The sequence below is a fragment of the Girardinichthys multiradiatus genome, chromosome 22, assembly GCF_021462225.1.
Source record: "Girardinichthys multiradiatus isolate DD_20200921_A chromosome 22, DD_fGirMul_XY1, whole genome shotgun sequence".
Classification (NCBI taxonomy): Eukaryota; Metazoa; Chordata; class Actinopteri; order Cyprinodontiformes; family Goodeidae; genus Girardinichthys; species Girardinichthys multiradiatus.
The window spans coordinates 42706194-42725463 of NC_061814.1; the positions used below are offsets into that span (position 1 = coordinate 42706194).

General features: G+C 39.4%; 1 protein-coding gene across 1 annotated transcript in view; it reads right to left on the reverse strand.

Moving 5' to 3' along the window:
• LOC124858957 (cadherin-23-like) overlaps nucleotides 1-19270 on the reverse strand; it is a 191272-nt gene that overhangs the window by 89120 nt on the left and 82882 nt on the right. The window contains exons 8-9 of the mRNA XM_047351298.1: nucleotides 15638-15750; nucleotides 9770-9958 (exon numbers count right to left, since the gene is read on the reverse strand). Coding sequence (XP_047207254.1) covers nucleotides 9770-9958; nucleotides 15638-15750 — 302 coding nt within the window. The remainder of the gene's footprint in view (nucleotides 1-9769; nucleotides 9959-15637; nucleotides 15751-19270) is intronic.

Here is a 19270-nt window from a genome sequence, read left to right on the forward strand (position 1 = left end):
CAAACTGTGTGCATTCTGAACACAAGATGCCTATGGTAAAAGTATGGTGGTGGCCGAATAATGCTTAGGAGATACGTGTCTTCAGCAGGGACAGGAAAGCTAGTCAGAGTTGATGGGAAGTTAGATGGTGCTAAATACAAAGCAACCCAACATGCAGCCACACTCTTGCTGTATTCTTGCCTCCGCTTGATAGTGCACACACAGACATAAACACACCATCCATTGAATGGATAAACAGACCTGGCTCTAAATATTCCCACTATCTCCCCTTCATGCATTTTCTTTTCCTCCTCACTGCCTTTCTCTCCTTCTTCACCTTGTTTCACCAATAATTCAGACTTCTAACTTTGCTCTGTTGCAGGTGACTTTCTGTTCAATCATCTCTGAGTTTTTCTTGTCTTCCCTTTTTCTCTCCTCTGCTCTCCACATGTCTCCACCTATTTCTCTATCCACTTGACTTGCAGTTATCTGTCAAATTCCACCCTGGCAGCTGCTGTGCCTGAATCAATCAGAGTTGACTAGCTTTCGGCTTATCTGCACCCGTGGTGATTGATTTTCCTCGTTAGGTATAATTTGATGCTCTATCCCATCTCTTCCAGAGCAAATTAAATTGTAGTTGAGTCCAATGTGCTGGTGTGAGCGAGCATGTGCAAGTGTGGGAGGAGCAGGAAAGTGGGAGACAAAATGGCAAAGAAAGGCATAAAAACACTGTTTTCTGTGTACAATTTGGTGTCTAAGTGCCTATACATGTATGTGTTAATGCATGTAGTGGAATGTTCACTGATCATGTTAGTGCACACACAGTTAATGCTGACTAGCAACTATTTTTAAGGAGCTTTTTTTGGCTAAACATTTATAATAAGCAACAATTTAAAATAATGCAAAGTAAATAAAATCCACTCAGTTGTGTCTGGCTGTGAACTTCTAGACCCATATACAAAACTTTATGGAGGAAAAGTAACATTACACTGAATAACTAAACATTACACTGAATACACCATCACCATTTTCAAACATAGTGATGGGAGCATCATGCTATGGGGATGCTTACATAAGCAGGGACATGAAAGCTGATCAGAGTTGATGGGACGATGGATGGAGCTATATACAGGGTTATACTGGAAGACAACGTGTTAGAGTCTGCAAAAGACTTGAGCCTGAGGTGGAAGTTCACCTTCAAGCAGAACAACTACCTTGGACAAACAGCTAGAGCTACAATGAGATGGTTTATATCAATGGATATTCATGTATTACAACGGCCCAGTTAAAGTCTAGACCCACGTAAATCCCATTGATTTGATTGCTCAGACTGGTTACCAAAAGTGACTATACCTAATACATTTAAACTGGTGATGGCAGTAATGTGTTTGCTACATTGGAAGACATATGCAAAAAAAAACTTTTATAGAGAAAAAAATAATCTGAAGCAATTATAAAAATCAGAAACGTGTGGATTTGTGTGCAGTGGTTTTTATCAGTTCTCTTTTTAAACTGTAAGGCTGTGCTCTTTGTATAATACCACTTGAATAGAGTGGAGCTAAACAGTCACACAAGAGAGCAGACAAGGAACAGAAGAAAGTACTGTTCACCTTGTCACTGTACTGTTGTTACAGAAGATTCAGAGCAGAGCTAAGAACATCCACCAAGTTATTCCAAATGCTTTGCAATATTAGTAGTCAAATGTTTTACTCTTCTCACGACGTGTTGTGAATTGACGCAATGTAAAGAAAACTGAATTGAATTGAAAAGAGTCTGTCTGTTTGTTTTTGTGTATTTATCTGTTCTAGGAGATACAGCAGGGCAGAGAGGGTAAGCTTCAGACAGGCAGTGGTGGGATGAAGCAGGGTAATTTGCATATTAATAGCTTATCATCTGTTGTGCCATGTTTTGGTCACTTTAAGCGCAAAAGATTATTTGTGAAATAAAACAAATCTTATGTTACTTTGATAGGAAGATACTGTTTTTTGAAAGCCACAAATCTGCCCAACTTGCATGAAAATACTGATAAAACAGTTAATCACACAAACACTACAAAGTGCTGTGAACGTATTTGCCCACTTGCAGATTTCTAAGGGTTTCTTGTCACACTTCACAAAAGAACAATTTAATAAACACATGAATAAAATCTGAATAAACACAAAAAGTAGTTTTTTAAAAATAATACATTCATTGACCCTGGATGAAAACATAATTACCAGTCTTGTTAAATCATTACCTGTGGTTACCTGTGGTTAAGCGGTTTATTGGATAAAATTCACCAAGCACATCTAGATCTCTTTAATGCCTGATCTGAACAATCTTCCATTGAACCTGCCTGACAATATGATGTAGGCTGCTCTCAAAAACCATCCCATCAAGCATCAATTTAAATAAATTCAGCAATAAATAAAAAACAATCATTGATATCTATCAGTCTATAAAAATTGTTTACAAAGCCCTTTCTAAGGCTTTGGGAGTCCAGTGAACCTGATGAGAGCCATTACTTACAAATGGAGACAACATGGATCAGTGTTGAACCTTTCCAGGAGTGGTTGGCCTCCTAAAATAACTCAAAGATTGTCTTTACGAGTCACAGAAAATTCAGAACAACATCTAAAGCACTGTAGCCATCACATATTTCAGTTAAAGTCAGAGCTCATGATTCTGCTCCAATAAAAAAAACTGTGTACTGACGTGACAAAAGTGAAATGTTTTGCAAGGTGAGTGTCCCGTGAAATCTGCGTGAATCCAACACATAATTTGCGAAAGCGGAAAATCCCACAGCCAAACATGATGGTGGAAGTATGATGACTGATGGAAGTAATAAGACTGCTCTCTTCCAGTATACCCTGAAGGAGAATGTCAACCCATCAGTTCACCATCCATGCATACTTGGGTTAGGCAGCAGGGCCATGATCTGAGTAACACCAGCAATCCAGTCTAAATTTGATTCTAAATTAACTCTAAACTCGAACTCTAAATTTGATTAAGACAGTCAGCTGCAGCTATGGCATGATTCTGAACAAAATAGTGGGACAAAAATATTCCACATCGATGTAAAAGACTTATTGCCCATTATTATAAATCCTTGATGCCAATTGTTGCAGCCAAGGGTGGCACAACCAGTTGTTAGGTTTAGGGCCTATAACTTTTTTTACAAAGGGCCATGCTGGTTTAGTTAAGTTTATCCCTTTCATACATGAAAATATCATTTGAAAACTGATTTGTGTATTCATTCAGGTCATGTTTGTCCCAATTTAAAAACTAGTTCTATCTGAAACGTTCAAGTGAAACGCAAAAAGAGAATAAGAATTTTTCTTATCGTTGTGTCTGTTTGCACTATTTTCACCAAAATAATTCCCTTGTTTGACCCGTAGAGAGCTCCTGTAAAGACAGAATGTGCAGCAATGCTAACATGCTGAGCTACCAACCTAATAAAGTACATAAGTACATAGTTTAACACTCCTCTCTGCAGCTTCTGTACTGCTACCCACCCATTATCCTATTTAGACAGTGTCTCGCCCACAACCAAAATTGAAAGATTAAAAAATAATCTAAAAGGAGGAAATCAGGAAAATCTAATAAAAATAAACACAACTCCGACTAAAAAGAAAAATAAAGCAATTAAATATGGCTTACTGAGCATAAGATCTCTCTCTTCAAAGACTTTGCTAGTTAGTGACCTGATTTGTGACAATCAGATTGATTTATTTTGCCTCACAGAAACCTGGCTGCAGCAAGAAGATTTTGTTACTATAAATGAGTCAACTCCTACTAATCATTTAAATGTTCACATTCCTCGAAATACTGGGAGAGGAGGAGGAGTAGCAACCATCTTTCAGTCCGATTTATTGATTAGTCCCAGACCAATCAATAGCTACAACTCTTTTGAATATTTAATCCTTAGTTTTCCTCATCCAAATTGTAAAGCACTAAAACCACTTCTGTTTGTTGTTTTGTACCGTCCATCAGGCCCTTACTCAATTTTTAGATCAGTTTTCAGACCTTTTATCTGATTTAGTGTTAAATACAGATAAGGTTATTATAGTTGGGGATTTTAACATTCATGTTGACACTGAAAGTGATAGCTTAAATATAGCCTTTAATGCTATCTTAAACTCAATTGGCTTTGCTCAAAACATTAACAAACCTACCCACCTTTGTCTTCATTCTCTGGACCTTGTGCTGACATATGGCATTGAGTGTAAAGACATAATATTTTCTCATAACCCAGTCCTGTCTGACCATTTCTTAATAAACTTTGAGTTTAATTTAACCGAGAACTCCACACCTGAAAGAAAATTTCACTATAGTAGATCATTATCAGACAATGCTGTAACAACCTTTAAAGAATCTGTTCCGCTTTTGATTTCCTCATTATCACAGAAAAACACAGTGGAGGGCAATAATTTTGTTTCTCCCCCTTCACAAATTGATTCTCTTGTTCATAGTGTTACTTCATCATTGCATGGTGCATTTGACAATGCAGCCCCCTTGAAAAAGAAGGTAATCGTTAATAGGAGGCTAGCTCCTTGGTTTAATTTAGATCTGTGTACTTTAAAGCACAATGTTAGAAAATTGGAGAGAAAATGGTGCTCTACACACCTAGAGGATTCCTACTTAATCTGGAAAAATAGCCCACTGTTGTATAAAAAGACACTTCGCCAAGCCAGAACAGCTTATTTCTCATTATTAATAGAAGGGAACAAGAATAATCCTAGGTTTCTCTTTAGTACAGTTGCTAAACTTACACAGAGTCATAGTTCTGTTAAGTCATCCCTCAGCTCTCAGCAGTCATGACTTTATGGGATTCTTCTTAAATAAAATTGATTCTATTAAAAATAAAATCTTTGACATACTCCAGAAGATGATTACTTCATCCTCAGAAAGTGAGACAACATTAGAAATTCAATACAATTCAATTCAGTTTTATTTATATAGCGCCAATTCACAACACGTCGTCCCAAGGCACTTCACAACAGTCAGGTACATACATTCCAATTAATCCTAACCATTGAACAGTACAGTCAGATTCAGTTATTTATTCAAATTGGTTTTTCTGTCTAAGGAAACCCAGCAGATTGCATCCAGTCAGTGACTTGCAGCATTCCCCCCTCCCCGATGAGCATACAGACAGCAGGTGGATCAGCTGGTACACTGGTGCGGTCAGAACTACCTTGAACTGAACCCACTCAAGACTGTGGAAATGGTGGTGGACTTTCGGAGAACACCACCCCCATACACCCCCCTCACCATCCTCAACAACACTGTATCGGCCGTGGACCACTTCAGGTTCTTAGGAACCACCATCTCTGAGGACCTGAGATGGTCTTCACACATAGACACTGTTCGAAAGAAGGCCCAGCAGAGACTGTACTTCCTGAGGCAACTCAAGAAGTTCAACCTTCCACAGGAGCTGCTGGTCATCTTCTACACTGCCATCATTCAATCACTCCTGTCTTCATTCATCTCAGTGTGGTTTGGCTCATCCACAAAACAGGACAGATCCAGACTGCAACGAATAATCAGGACTGCAGAGAGAATCATCAGGGCTGACCTTCCCTCCATCCAGGACTTATACAGGTCTAGGGTCAGTAAAAGAGCTGCTAAAATCTCTGCAGACCCCACACACCCTGCACATAAACTGTTTAGAGTTTTACCTTCAGGCCGTCGCTACAGAGCACTGTTCACTAAAACCAGCCGCCACAGAGACAGTTTCTTCCCCCAGGCTGTTTCTCTGATGAACATTTAATAGAGTACAAAACAACAGCATACAGATGTTGCAAATGCACCTTTTATTAGATATGTGTATATTGTACATTGTAAATTGTAACTATGTATATTCTGTATTGCAAAAACAGAACAAAAGAGCAAAGTGTACTGGAGTCAAATTCCTTGTTTGTATGTACGAACTTGGCAATAAAGCTGATTCTGATTCTGATGTTGAGACAGTGGACAGTCACTGGCATTGATGTTGCAGCAATCCCTCATACTGAACATGCATGTAGCGACAGTGGAGAGGAAAATCTCCCTTTTAACAGGAAGAAACCTCCAGCAGAAACAGGCTCAGTGTGAGCGGCCATCTGCCACAACCGACTGGGGGTTTGAGAGAACAGAGCAGAGACACAAAGAGAACAAAGAAGCACTGATCCAGGAGTCCTTTCTATGGGAAGGAAAAGTAAATGTTAATGGATGTAGCTCCTTTAGTCGTTTCACCTAGAAAGAAAGAACAGATAAACTCTGAGCCAGTTTTCAAGGTTAGAATCTGAAAGAGAGCACATATATTAGTCACAGTAAAACCTCAGTCAATTGCCATGTCTAGGAAAGAGAAAGGGTTAAACACTGAAAGACAGGGCCATGCGGATCATCGGTAGAGGGTGAGCATTAAGTTGTTGCCAGCAGGAGCTTGGACAATGCCCCTCTCCAGAAAGGTGTCACAGGTAGACACAGAGTCAGGCCAGGTGTAGCTTCTAGGAAGAGAAAAGAGAGAGAACATAAAGTTAAAAACTGAAATAACAGCAAATAATCCAACATTGGAGAGTAGTATGATAATGTAGCGAAGATGGTGAAAGTGGTCATTATGTCCTCCAGCAGCCTAAGCCTATAGCAGCATAACTACATAGATGGCTCAGGATAACCGAAGCTACTCTAACTACAAGCTTTATCAAGAAGGAAAGTTTTAAGCCTAGCCTTAAAAGTAGACAGTTTGTCCATCTAGAGCCCACTGATGGCCATTGTTATACTAAAAACCACAACAACTGGGATACCTCTCTGTGTCAGATTGACCATAACCACTGGAAAAGAGAGGGGTTCATAAAGGTAGCAGAAATGGAGGGTGTGTTGTAGGGTGTGAAATAACTGCAGAACCTGATGTGTGTTTGGACTGTTTCGATCCTGTGGAGCTTCCTGAGTTATCAGAAATATTAGCTTCATTTAAATATTCAATTTGTATGTTAGACCCAATCCACACCAAATTATTTAAGGAAGTGTTCCCTCTGATTACCAGCCCCGTTTTAGATATGATTAATGTATCCTTAGTAAATGGATATGTACCACAAGCTTTTAAGGTAGCTGTGATTAAACCTTTACTTAAGAAACCTTCGCTTGATCGAGATGACTTGATAAATTACAGACCTATATCCAATCTTCCATTCTTATCTAAAATTCTTGAGAAAATAGTTGCTAATCAAATGTGTGAGCATTTACACAGCAATGACCTGTTTGAAGAGCTTCAGTCAGGTTTCAGAGCTCATCATAGCACTGAAACAGCTCTGCTGAAAGTCATTAATGATATTCTTATGGCCTTAGATAATGGACTTATGTCTGTACTTGTCCTCTTAGATCTCAGTGCTGCATTTGATACAGTCGATCACAATATTCTCTTAGAAAGGCTGGAATATGCTGTAGGGATCAGGGGAACAGCGCTAAGCTGGTTTAAATCTTATTTGTCTGACAGATTCCAGGTTGTTCATGTAAATGATAAATTATCTTTAAACTCCAGGGTTAGTTGTGGAGTACCACAGGGTTCAGTACTTGGGCCAATTCTCTTTACTATATATATGGTTCCAATAGGTCAAATTATCAGACAGCATAGGATACATTTTCACTGTTACGCTGATGATGCACAGCTTTACTTATCCATAAATCCTGATGACCCCAACCAGTTAGATAGACTACAAGCATGTCTTGAAGACATAAAAACTTGGATGACTTTAAATTTTTTGCTTCTAAATTCAGACAAGACAGAAATTGTGGTCTTTGGACCGAAGTCTTTAAAAAAGAAACTGCTTAGTCAATCACTTAACCTGGATGGCATTAAATTGACCTCCGGTAATAAAGTAAAAAACCTTGGTGTTATTTTTGACCAGGACATGTCATTTAAATCCCATATTAAACAGGTTTCTAGGATTTTCTTCTTTCACCTTCAGAACATTGCCAAAATTAGAACTATCCTATCCAGGAGAGATGCTGAAAAACTAATCCATGCATTTGTTACTTCAAGGCTGGACTATTGTAATACTTTACTATCAGGATGTCCACAAAATGCAGTTAAAAGCCTTCATCTGATTCAAAATGCTGCAGCAATAGTTCTGATTAAAATTAAAAAGAGAGATCATATTTCTCCTAATTTAGCTTCCCTTCATTGGCTCCCTGTTAAATCCAGAATATAATTTAAAATTCTCCTCTTCACATATAAAGCCCTTAATGATCTACCTCCATCATACATCAGAGATCAAATTGTTCCATATGTTCCTAACAGAGCACTTCGTTCTCAGACTTCAGGTTTACTGGTGGTTCCTAGAGTCTCTAGAAGTAGAATGGGAGGCAGATCCTTTAGTTATCAGGCTCCTCTCCTGTGGAACCAGCTCCCATTTTAGTCTGTGAGGCAGACACCCTGTCTACTTTTAAGGCTAGGCTTAAAATGTTCCTTTTTGATAAAGCCTTTAGTTAGCGTGGCTTAGGTTATCCTGAGCTATCTTCCTTATTTTTTACCTGCGCCTTCCTCATTCCCTGTTGGATGGAGTAAGGGGGAGTCAGGTTTAGCCTAAACCGGCTCAGTTATGGTTGAGGTGCAAACACACCCTCCATTTCTGCTACCTCTAGGACCTCTTGTTTTTTCCAATGGTTATAATCAGTCTGACAGAGAGAGGTATCCCAATCTTTGTGGTTTTTAGTATAACAATGACCATCAGTGGGCTCTAGACTGACAAACTTTGTCAGTTTATCATTTTACTTAGTGCCCCTACACGTGGCCCGTTTTGGGGTGGCCGGGTTCTGGCACTTGGTGGTTTGGTCTGGCCTCCCTGGCGGGCCGTGCCGTTCCGGACCCTTTGTGGGGTACCCTGAGATGACATTGTTGTAAATAAGCGCAATATAAATAAATAAACTAAACTGAAACTATCTGTGTAGTTATGCTGCTAAAGGCTTAGGCTGCTGGAGGACATAATGACCCCTTTCACCCTCTTCGCTACATTCTCACACTACTCTCCAATTTTGCATTATTTGCTGTTATTTCAGCTTTTAACTTTGTTCTCTCTTTTTTCTTCCTAGAAGCTACACCTGGCCTGGCTCTGTGTCTACCTGTGACACCTTTCTGGAGAGGGGCATCGTCCGAACTTTTGCTGGCAACAACTTAATGCTCACCTTCTACAGATGATCCACTTGGCCCTGTCTTTCAGTGTTTAACCCTTTCTCTCTCCTAGATATAGCAATTGACTGAGCTTCTACTGTGACTAACTCTATGGGCTCTCTTTCAGACTCTAACCTTGAAAACTGGCTCAGAGTTTATCTGTTCTTTCTTTCTAGATGAAAAGACTAAAGGTACATCCCACTAACATTTACTTTTCCTTCCCATAGAAAGTACTCTTGGATCAGTGCTTCTGTATTCTTTGTGTCTCTGCTCTGTTCTCTCAAACCCCCAGTCGGTCGTGGCAGATGGCCGCTCACACTGAGCCTGGTTCTGCTGCTCAGTGAGGGATTGCTACAAAGTCAACGCCAGTGACTGTCCACTGTCTCTACATGCTCATCCGGGAGGAGTGAATGCTGCAAGTCACTGACTGGATGCAATCTGCTGGGTTTCCTTAGACAGAAAAACGTTTTATTCAATTTGAATAAATAACTGAATTTGACTGCACTGTTCAATGGTTAGGATTCATTGGAATGTATGTACCTGACTGTTGTGAAGAACCTTGAGACGACATGTGTTGTGAATTGGCGCTATATAAATAAACTGAATTGAATTGAAATAAGCATCTTATGATGGGTGGTTTTAAGGATGTGTTTCACTCACCTCATCTTTATCTTCTACCTGGATGTAGAGAGGCAGGGCAAAGCCCACTTGGGCCAGTTCAGTGATGCGAACCCGGTATTCGGAGCTGTTGAACTTTGGGGCGTTATCATTCTTGTCAATTAATAGGATGGTGAAGGTGGTCATCACTGTCGCGTCTGATGGACTGCGATTATCCTTCAACTCTGTGGCCTTATAGAGAGCAACAAAGTAAACGGCAAAATAGAAAAAAGGAAAAAGGTATGAAATGCATTTGATTGGAGTCCAAATGTTATTCTATTTAGGGTTGGTCAGCACACAAACTCACAAGATATTTACAGCTGTTTATTTATTGAATCATGGACAGGTGACCCCCAAGCAATCATAGAAATTGCCTCAAACTGAGGCCAGGAGTGTGCTAGCACATGCACACCCTATGCACACCTAACCCTAACTCTAACCCTAACCCAAATACACATTCAGTCTGATTCAGGAGAAAATAATCCCTCTGAGAAGACAAAAATGCAACACCCTCTGTTTCTGGATGCTTCAGTATAGAAGATGTAAAGTTTCTCAAACAAAAAAAAAGAAAAATCTTGAAAAATTGGTCTGAAGTATTGTTTTTTATTGATAAAGAAAGGTCACAGTAAGTAGCAGAGCAGGCATGACCAGCATGCTCATCTCTGGGTAATCAAAGTAGTTTAGCCTCCAACTCTCCTGATTCATTTGACCTCCACCTCTGCCTGTTCCATGCTATCTCAGCTGGCTGAAGTTGAGAAATTAGTTGTATTACTATGGCACACCATAATCAATACTAACACTGGCTACGAATGCAGACGCAGAGGGAAGCAGGGAAAATTTAGAAAGAAAAAAATCCATATCTTATAAATACATTTTTGGACTACATCTTCTCTTTTTCAGAATGTTTATGTTGGCTACTTTCTTATTTGTAATTATTGATTTTAATTAAAAAGACAGACTGAGGCTGGTATGTATCATCCCCAACTTTCTTTGTATTAAACCTCAGAGTAAGCTGTATCTTTATCATCTTTTTTTCAACACTATAAAAGTACAATAGTGAAGCCATAATACGCTCTTACATTCTTGGCTCGTCCTCTTTAGTGAGGAATGAACAAATATAATAACTAAACAAGCAAAAATCAATCGGACAAAGATTAGCATCTTCCAGTTTTCCTTTGAAATGCTAAAAAATCTGCTTTTTTTCAATTCATTCAATACATCAAACTAAGAAGTCCCACTGTTTTCAGCCTGTAAACACATCAACTAACAGAATTCCCCTTTGTTGAGGTCACAATGGTTTAATGATTTCATGCAGAGATGGCAAAAATACAGTAATTTATTTTATTTGGATTCAAAACTACTAATTCTATCAAAGAAGATACAGCACATATTCTCTGTCAAAAACTTCAAATCTAAGGGCTTTAAGGACAACAGGAGATTAGTAGGAGCCTAAAACTTCTGGTTATATTTTGGAGAAACCATGTAGCAAACTGTAAGAAATGGAGATACAAAGAGTAAAAAGATTAACAAAATAAATTATACATTATATATATATATATATATATATATATATATATATATATATATATATATATATATATATACCTGTCATTTTAGTGTGGGAGGATTCAAGGCTAAATTGGACCAGCCTGGTAACCAGTCTTCATTGATTGCACATTGCACCAGTAAGAGCAGAGTGTGAAGGTTCAATTAACAGGGTAAGAGCACAGTTTTGCACAAAATATTGAAATGCACACAACATTATGGGTGACATACCAGAGTTCAAAAGAGGACAAATTGTTGGTGCACATCTTGCTGGCGCATCTGTGACCAAGAGAGCTAGTCTTTGTGATGTATCAAGAGTGAAGCATGGGGGTGGATCAGTGATGGTTTGGGCTGCCATATCATGGCATTCCCTTGGCCCAATACTTGTGCTAGATGGGCGTGTCACTACCAAGGTCTACCAAACCATTCTTGAGGACCATGTGCATCCAGTGGTTCAAATATTGTATCCTGAAGGCGGTGCCGTGTATCAGGATGACAATGCACCAATACACACAGCAAGACTGGTGAAAGATTGGTTTGATTAACATGAAAGTGAAGTTGAACATCTCCCATGGCCTGCACAGTCACCAGATCTAAATATTATTGAGCCACTTTGGGGTCTTTTGGAGGAACGTGTCAGGAAACGTTTTCCTCCACCAGTATCACGTAGTGACCTGGCCACTATCCTGCAAAAAGAATGGCATATAATCCCTCTGACCACTGTGAAGGACTTGTATATGTCATTCCCAAGACGAATTGACGCTGTATTGGCCCCAAAAGGAGGCCCTACACCATACTAATAAATTATTGTGGTCTAAAACCAGGTGTTTCAGTTTCATTTTCCAACCCCTGTATATATATATATATATACATATATTTATATATATATATATATATATACATATATTTATATATATATATATACATATATTTATATATATATATATATATATATATATATATATAATGTATATTTATATTATATATTCTCATAAGTCTGAATATATGGAATGACGGTCGGAAAGTTTAATATATGGAATGAAAGCTTAAATATATATAGAATGAATGCCTGAATATATGGAATGAAAGTCTGAATATATGAAAAGAAAGCCTGAATATATAGAATGAAAGCCTGAATATTTCGAATGGATGTCTTAATATATGGATTTAATGTCTGAATATATAGAATGAAAGTCTGAATATATAGAATGAAAGTCTGAATATATGGAATGAAAGTCTGAGTGTTTGATATTTGTGGTTGGGGGTGGCCCTGTGGGGAAATTCATGTCACGGTTCATTGGGGGTGGGGGGGTTCATGGGGTCAGGATTGGAATTCATTGGGGGGTTGGGACTATTTTATTCTGTGGCGGCTCTGGTTGGCGGGCTAGTTTGGACCATGTAGACCCCTCTTTCGTACATGGCCCCCCCTCCAGATGAGGATGGGGGTCATTGGGGACTGGGGTCGGGGCGGGGCAGGGCGGGGAGGGAGGTTCGCTCAGGTACAGGCATGAGCCCAGGCTAGCCCGGACCAGGTTCAGTTGCTGGAACGTTCTGCCTGTCTCCACCCCCGGAGGGAAAGGGACTACCTCCTGGGTCCAGGCCTGGTTGTCCCTATGGGGTATTGGCACCTGGAAGTGTGGAGTATGTATGGGGAGTGTGAGTGAGAGTAAGATATTTATTGTTGTTTGTCTTTAGGTTGGGTGCGTGGGTGTTTTTATGTGTACACATGAGGGTGGGAATGTGTGATTGTTAATGTGTGTGCCTGTTTTTTGTGTCAGGTTGGGTCATAGGCTGCTCCCTCTCCTGGATCAGTTTAGGCCCCCCCATCAAATGTGAGGGCTATTCCCTCCCCGCCACACAACCTCCCGGTGTTTCCTGAACAGCATGCCATAATATATATATATATATACATATATCTATGTATGTATGTATGCATGCGTGTATATATATATATATATATATATATATATATATATATATATATATATATATATATATATATATATATATATATATATATATATATACATATATATATATACATATATATATGTATGTATATATGTATGTATGTGTGTATGTGTACAGGTCCTTCTCAAAATATTAGCATATTGTGATAAAGTTCATTATTTTCCATAATGTCATGATGAAAATTTAACATTCATATATTTTAGATTCATTGCACACTAACTGAAATATTTCAGGTCTTTTATTGTCTTAATACGGATGATTGTGACATACAGCTCATAAAAACCCAAAATTTATATCTCACAAAATTAGCATATTTCATCCGACCAATAAAAGCACAGTGTTTTTAATACAAAAAACCTCAACCTTCAAATAATCATGTACAGTTATGCACTCAATACTTGGTCGGGAATCCTTTTGCAGAAATGACTGCTTCAATGCGGCGTGGCATGGAGGCAATCAGCCTGTGGCACTGCTGAGGTCTTATGGAGGCCCAGGATGCTTCGATAGAGGCCTTTAGCTCATCCAGAGTGTTGGGTCTTGAGACTCTCAACGTTCTCTTCACAATATCCCACAGATTCTCTATGGGGTTCAGGTCAGGAGAGTTGGCAGGCCAATTGAGCACAGTGATACCATGGTCAGTAAACCATTTACCAGTGGTTTTGGCACTGTGAGCAGGTGCCAGGTCGTGCTGAAAAATGAAATCTTCATCTCCATAAAGCTTTTCAGCAGATGGAAGCATGAAGTGCTCCAAAATCTCCTGATAGCTAGCTGCATTGACCCTGCCCTTGATAAAACACAGTGGACCAACACCAGCAGCTGACACGGCACCCCAGACCATCACTGACTGTGGGTACTTGACACTGGACTTCTGGACTTCTGGCATTTTCTTCTCCCCAGTCTTCCTCCAGACTCTGGCACCTTGATTTCCGAATGACATGCAGAATTTGCTTTCATCCAAAAAAAGTACTTTGGACCACTGAGCAACAGTCCAGTGCTGCTTCTCTGTAGCCCAGGTCAGGCGCTTCTGCCGCTGTTTCTAGTTCAAAAGTGGCTTGACCTGGGGAATGCGGCACCTGTAGCCCATTTCCTGCACACGCCTGTGCACGGTGGCTCTGGATGTTTCTACTCCAGACTCAGTCCACTGCTTCCGCAGGTCCCCCAAGGTCTGGAATCGGCCCTTCTCCACAATCTTCCTCAGGGTCCGGTCACCTCTTCTCGTTGTGCAGCGTTTTCTGCCACACTTTTTCCTTCCCACAGACTTCCCACTGAGGTGCCTTGATACAGCACTCTGGGAACAGCCTATTTGTTCAGAAATTTCTTTCTGTGTCTTACCCTCTTGCTTGAGGGTGTCAATAGTGGCCTTCTGGACAGCAGTCAGGTCGGCAGTCTTACCCATGATTGGGGTTTTGAATGATGAACCAGGCTGGGAGTTTTAAAGGCCTCAGGAATCTTTTGCAGGTGTTTAGAGTTAACTCGTTGATTCAGATGATTAGGTTCATAGCTCGTTTAGAGACCCTTTTAATGATATGCTAATTTTGTGAGATAGGAATTTGGGTTTTCATGAGCTGTATGCCAAAATCATCCGTATTAAGACAATAAAAGACCTGAAATATTTCAGTTAGTGTGCAATGAATCTAAAATATATGAATGTTAAATTTTCATCATGACATTATGGAAAATAATGAACTTTATCACAATATGCCAATATTTTGAGAATGACCTGTATATATACATATATATATGTATGTATGTATGTATGTATGTATGCGTATATATACATATATATATGTATGTATGTATGTATGTATGCGTATATATACATATATATGTATGTATGTATGTATGCGTATATATACATATACATATATATATATGTGTGTATGTATGTATGCATATATATATATATATATATATATATATATATACATACTGGTGGTTGGTTTGAAGTCATTCTTCTTGGGCAAGTGATTCTTACCATGTCTACATGAATAAATGCAATGTGTTGCAGACATGCTGATTTACTGTTGGCATTACAAAGTAATTGTGCTGGTTTAACTACTGAATTCACCAGTGAGTAACACAACACCTGTTACAATGATTATTTGGATGCACATTGATCTTGATATTCTTTCTGATCATGTTGTAACTACATTGCAGTCTGTCACATTACAAAGCACACAGTGAGATCCAGGTTGGGATACTCCAGTCTTTTGAGACTGTATCAAGTACAGATGCAGCATTGATTTATTAAACTAACATATCAAAAGCTCTTGATCCTCCTGTGAAAGAGTTTCGATCTGGTCTCCAGACATACAGCCCCTCCACTACCCAGCTGCTTCTCATTCAGCCGCTCACCTTGACAGTGAGAGTGAATCCTGCTGAGTAGAGTGGGTTTTCTCTGTCCAGCTGGCCATTCACCGTCAGGGAGCCACTGATGTAGTCCAGGGCAAAAACACTGTTGGTGTTTCCTAGATAGGAGATAGCAGAGAGAGACACAGCAGATAGTCAGGGAGATAGAAAAAATTGGCATTGTGGATAAATCAATATAATTCCTTGGCTGTAACATGAGGTTCACAGGAGGGAAGGTGGTGGGTAAGCCATGTGTGTGTCTATGTTTCATGCAATATATATATTGTATATGCTGTGTGGTCTTTCATCTCTCTACATGCCTTGGTCTGGTCAAACACCTTCAACCTTTTCACAAGCGTTGTATTCTGGGTCCGTTTCTGTTCTGGTCCTGTACTGTTATTTCTGTAGCATCCACATATTTGTCACTTACCACTACTTAAAAACGTTAGTAAGTTGAAAAGCAATTCATATAATTATAACATAGTCTGTATCGTGGTAAGAACATTACAACAGCACCTTAACTACACATATTACAAGGTTTTGTTGATCAATATGAGTAAAAGTACCTAACTTATTGAGTATTACCCAGACTATGCAGACGAAGCCATTTATTTCAAAGGTTCTACAAGATTTTATCAAATGTCACTGAAAAGGCTCCAGGTCAGTTTCCTCTATTTAATATCAGCATACTTATTTGTCATACCCATGTAGTTAACCATGCATTTTAGGTAAATTACCATGGTAGTATTTTAATTAATTATGCTATTAAATAATAATGAAAACATGCAATTTTCTCTTATATTTTATTTTTATTTGACATTATTTTCCCTTATTTCTGTGGTTCTGATCCTTGTTTGGGCCTGTTGACTCTTATGAAGTATGACAGATCTCTGATTAAAACAAACTAACTCTGACGATAGATATTATTCACTGGGATCAAATACCCATTATTCCTTAACAAACCTCAAATCATTGTCTGTGAAAGCAGGTGCGAAACGTCCTGTAAAGCACTGATTATTTTCATACCAAAAGAATAAAGAAAAACAGTTATCAGGTGCCTAAAACTACAAAAACACAAATTAGGTGACGGCTACGCTGCCCAGCAGGTATGCCTCACAAACAACCCTTTAGCATGTAGACAATCATCCTCATCCTCAATCTGCATGGTGGAAAGATTATTATGAGTCATCTTCCAGATTATTTTTTCATACTTGCTGTTTTTTTAAACATTTGAAAAACTGGTCTCACTCTAGATATGGACTGGTTTGGGGCTCCTGCTTGAATAAAATGAGAAATGTGCCTCTGTCGGGTCATATTTGTACACCTGGGGAACACAACATAATGAATTAGTAATTCAAAATTGGTAGTTTAAGGATAATTTACAAAAGTGAAGTATAAATTAAAAATGTTTTGGTTCTGTTCATTTTAAAAGATTGTAGGCAGTACCTCTGATGTTGCTACTGGTTATTTTGTTGAAAACAGTTATTTCCTGATGTGAAAAAACATGCATATTTAAAAAAAAAGATACCTTTTTATATATCTGTCTTTAAACTGTATTATTGTGCAAGATTGTCTGCAAGCAATTAAACATTTAATCAATGTGTATGAGGTGAAGAAGTGTATTCACTTTGTCATATTCCATGCACTACTTCAGAGAGGAGCATTTGAAATTATCAACGCTGCACTGCCCTCATTAACAAGTCCAAGTGCCCCAAGTGCCCTCTACTCTCTTCACTTAAACTGCTTAAAATATTAGAATAAGACCCACTTGAGCCCTCCTCTCATATTTTCTTATTCCCTCACCTTCTTTACAAATTAACATCTTGTTAACTTTCACACTCCTCTTTGACAAGTTCTCCAAGGCGCCATGAGGCCAATGGCTGCTTTATTACACACAGCAGACAGAAATCTAAATCAAAACCCACAAAATGGCTTGAACCTCTTCATCTTTACATGAGCTTTTCTCTGGTTTGCCCTGTTGCACGGTGTGGTGTCTGTCTCCCATCTTCCTCTGCCAATTCAGATGAATCATTTGGCCTCATCATTATGCTGGATGCCCTTATATTTTCACTGCAATGCTTGTTGTATTAGGACCCCTAGGCCTTGGGAGACCAAGGACTAATTGATCCATATCTATGACATACTGTGTTTAAAACTTTAAAATACAAAAGGTGGCCTAACAATGACATGCAGTGCTGCAAAAAAGTATTTCTCTTGTATAGATTTCTTCTGTCCTTGCTCTTTTATGTCACGGCTGTTGGGACCAAGCCATGAGTTACAACATTGAAGGCCAGTAAGAATGTTTCTGGTACTTTCAAAATAAATCTCATTAACCTACTTCCAGCATAACCAGGAACAGGAACGGGAGGGGTAACAGCGGACTTCCCTAAATGTCACTGTTTGAATAAAAACCTCACGTTCCAAAAAACAGACCTCTTCCATGCAGGTCCCCAGCGGAACAGGGAGGATGGACACACACAGCGCACTAATGTCTCTTTGATGGCAAACAGACATAAATCTTGTATCTGGTATTCATTCATGAACGGGGGTAATTAAGGTACAATTCAATTCAATTCAATTCAGTTTTCTTTATATAGCGCCAATTCACAACACATGTTGTCTCAAGGCACTTCACAACAGTCAGGTACATACATTCCAATTAATCCTAACAATTGAACAGTGCAGTAGGAGTTAGCTTTTTATTCAAATTGGATAAAAAGATTTTCTATCTAAGGAAACCCAGCAGATTACATCCAGTCAGTGACTTGCAGCATTCCCTCCTCCCAGATGAGCATGTAGAGACAGTGGACAGTCACTGGCGTTGACTTTGCAGCAATCCCTTGTTGGACCACTTGTTTGCTGAGTATTGGACTACCTGCACGTTGTTGGACGTCACTGTGCCTCTCCAATGTCATCGGCCATTTTGTATCCAGGACAGCCCGCTACTACATATCCCGTCGAGCACTGCGACTGATATGACGAGCGTCCCAAGTCTGACGTCACAAGACGCTATGTAGGAAGGCCTCCGTTTTGAACACCCCGCCTTCAGTTGGAGATCGTGACCCGATCACCAACATCTGAAGCATCACCTGGCGAAGAGTCTTGAGTGGATTTAATTTATTCTCTCGTTGGCCAACGAACAATTCCTACCTGAGGTTTCTGGACTAGGAAGGCCAGAAATTTCACTTTGCCGATCGAAGACGTGAGCTTAACACGTAACTAAGAAGACGGAGTTTTGAGGAGTCGAACCGCTACCGTGCTTCATCCCAAGTCGACTTTGATGGTCAGATCATATTTTCCCTTTTCGCCAAGAAGGCCAGAAGACGAAGACTGACCGTTTTTCCTGAAGTTGATTGTGGACGCACAATTAACCCCTTTCCACCTTTCCTCGCTCGACCTCCCCTCCGCTCAGAAGGAAGACGACTTCAAAGTAAAACCTATCCTTTACTTTATTTCTTTATTAGAAGGCCTGGGCAGGGTCAGAGATTGTAGAGTGATGAGAATCGCTAGTTAGAATCTAATGTGTTCTGAATGGTATGTGCATGTAACCTTGTTGTTGAAATTTTGACGTGCTGTGCTGATGTATGGAAGCCGCTGCGCTCCCAGCTCTGTGCGTGTTTTGTGAAGTAGAGAACACCT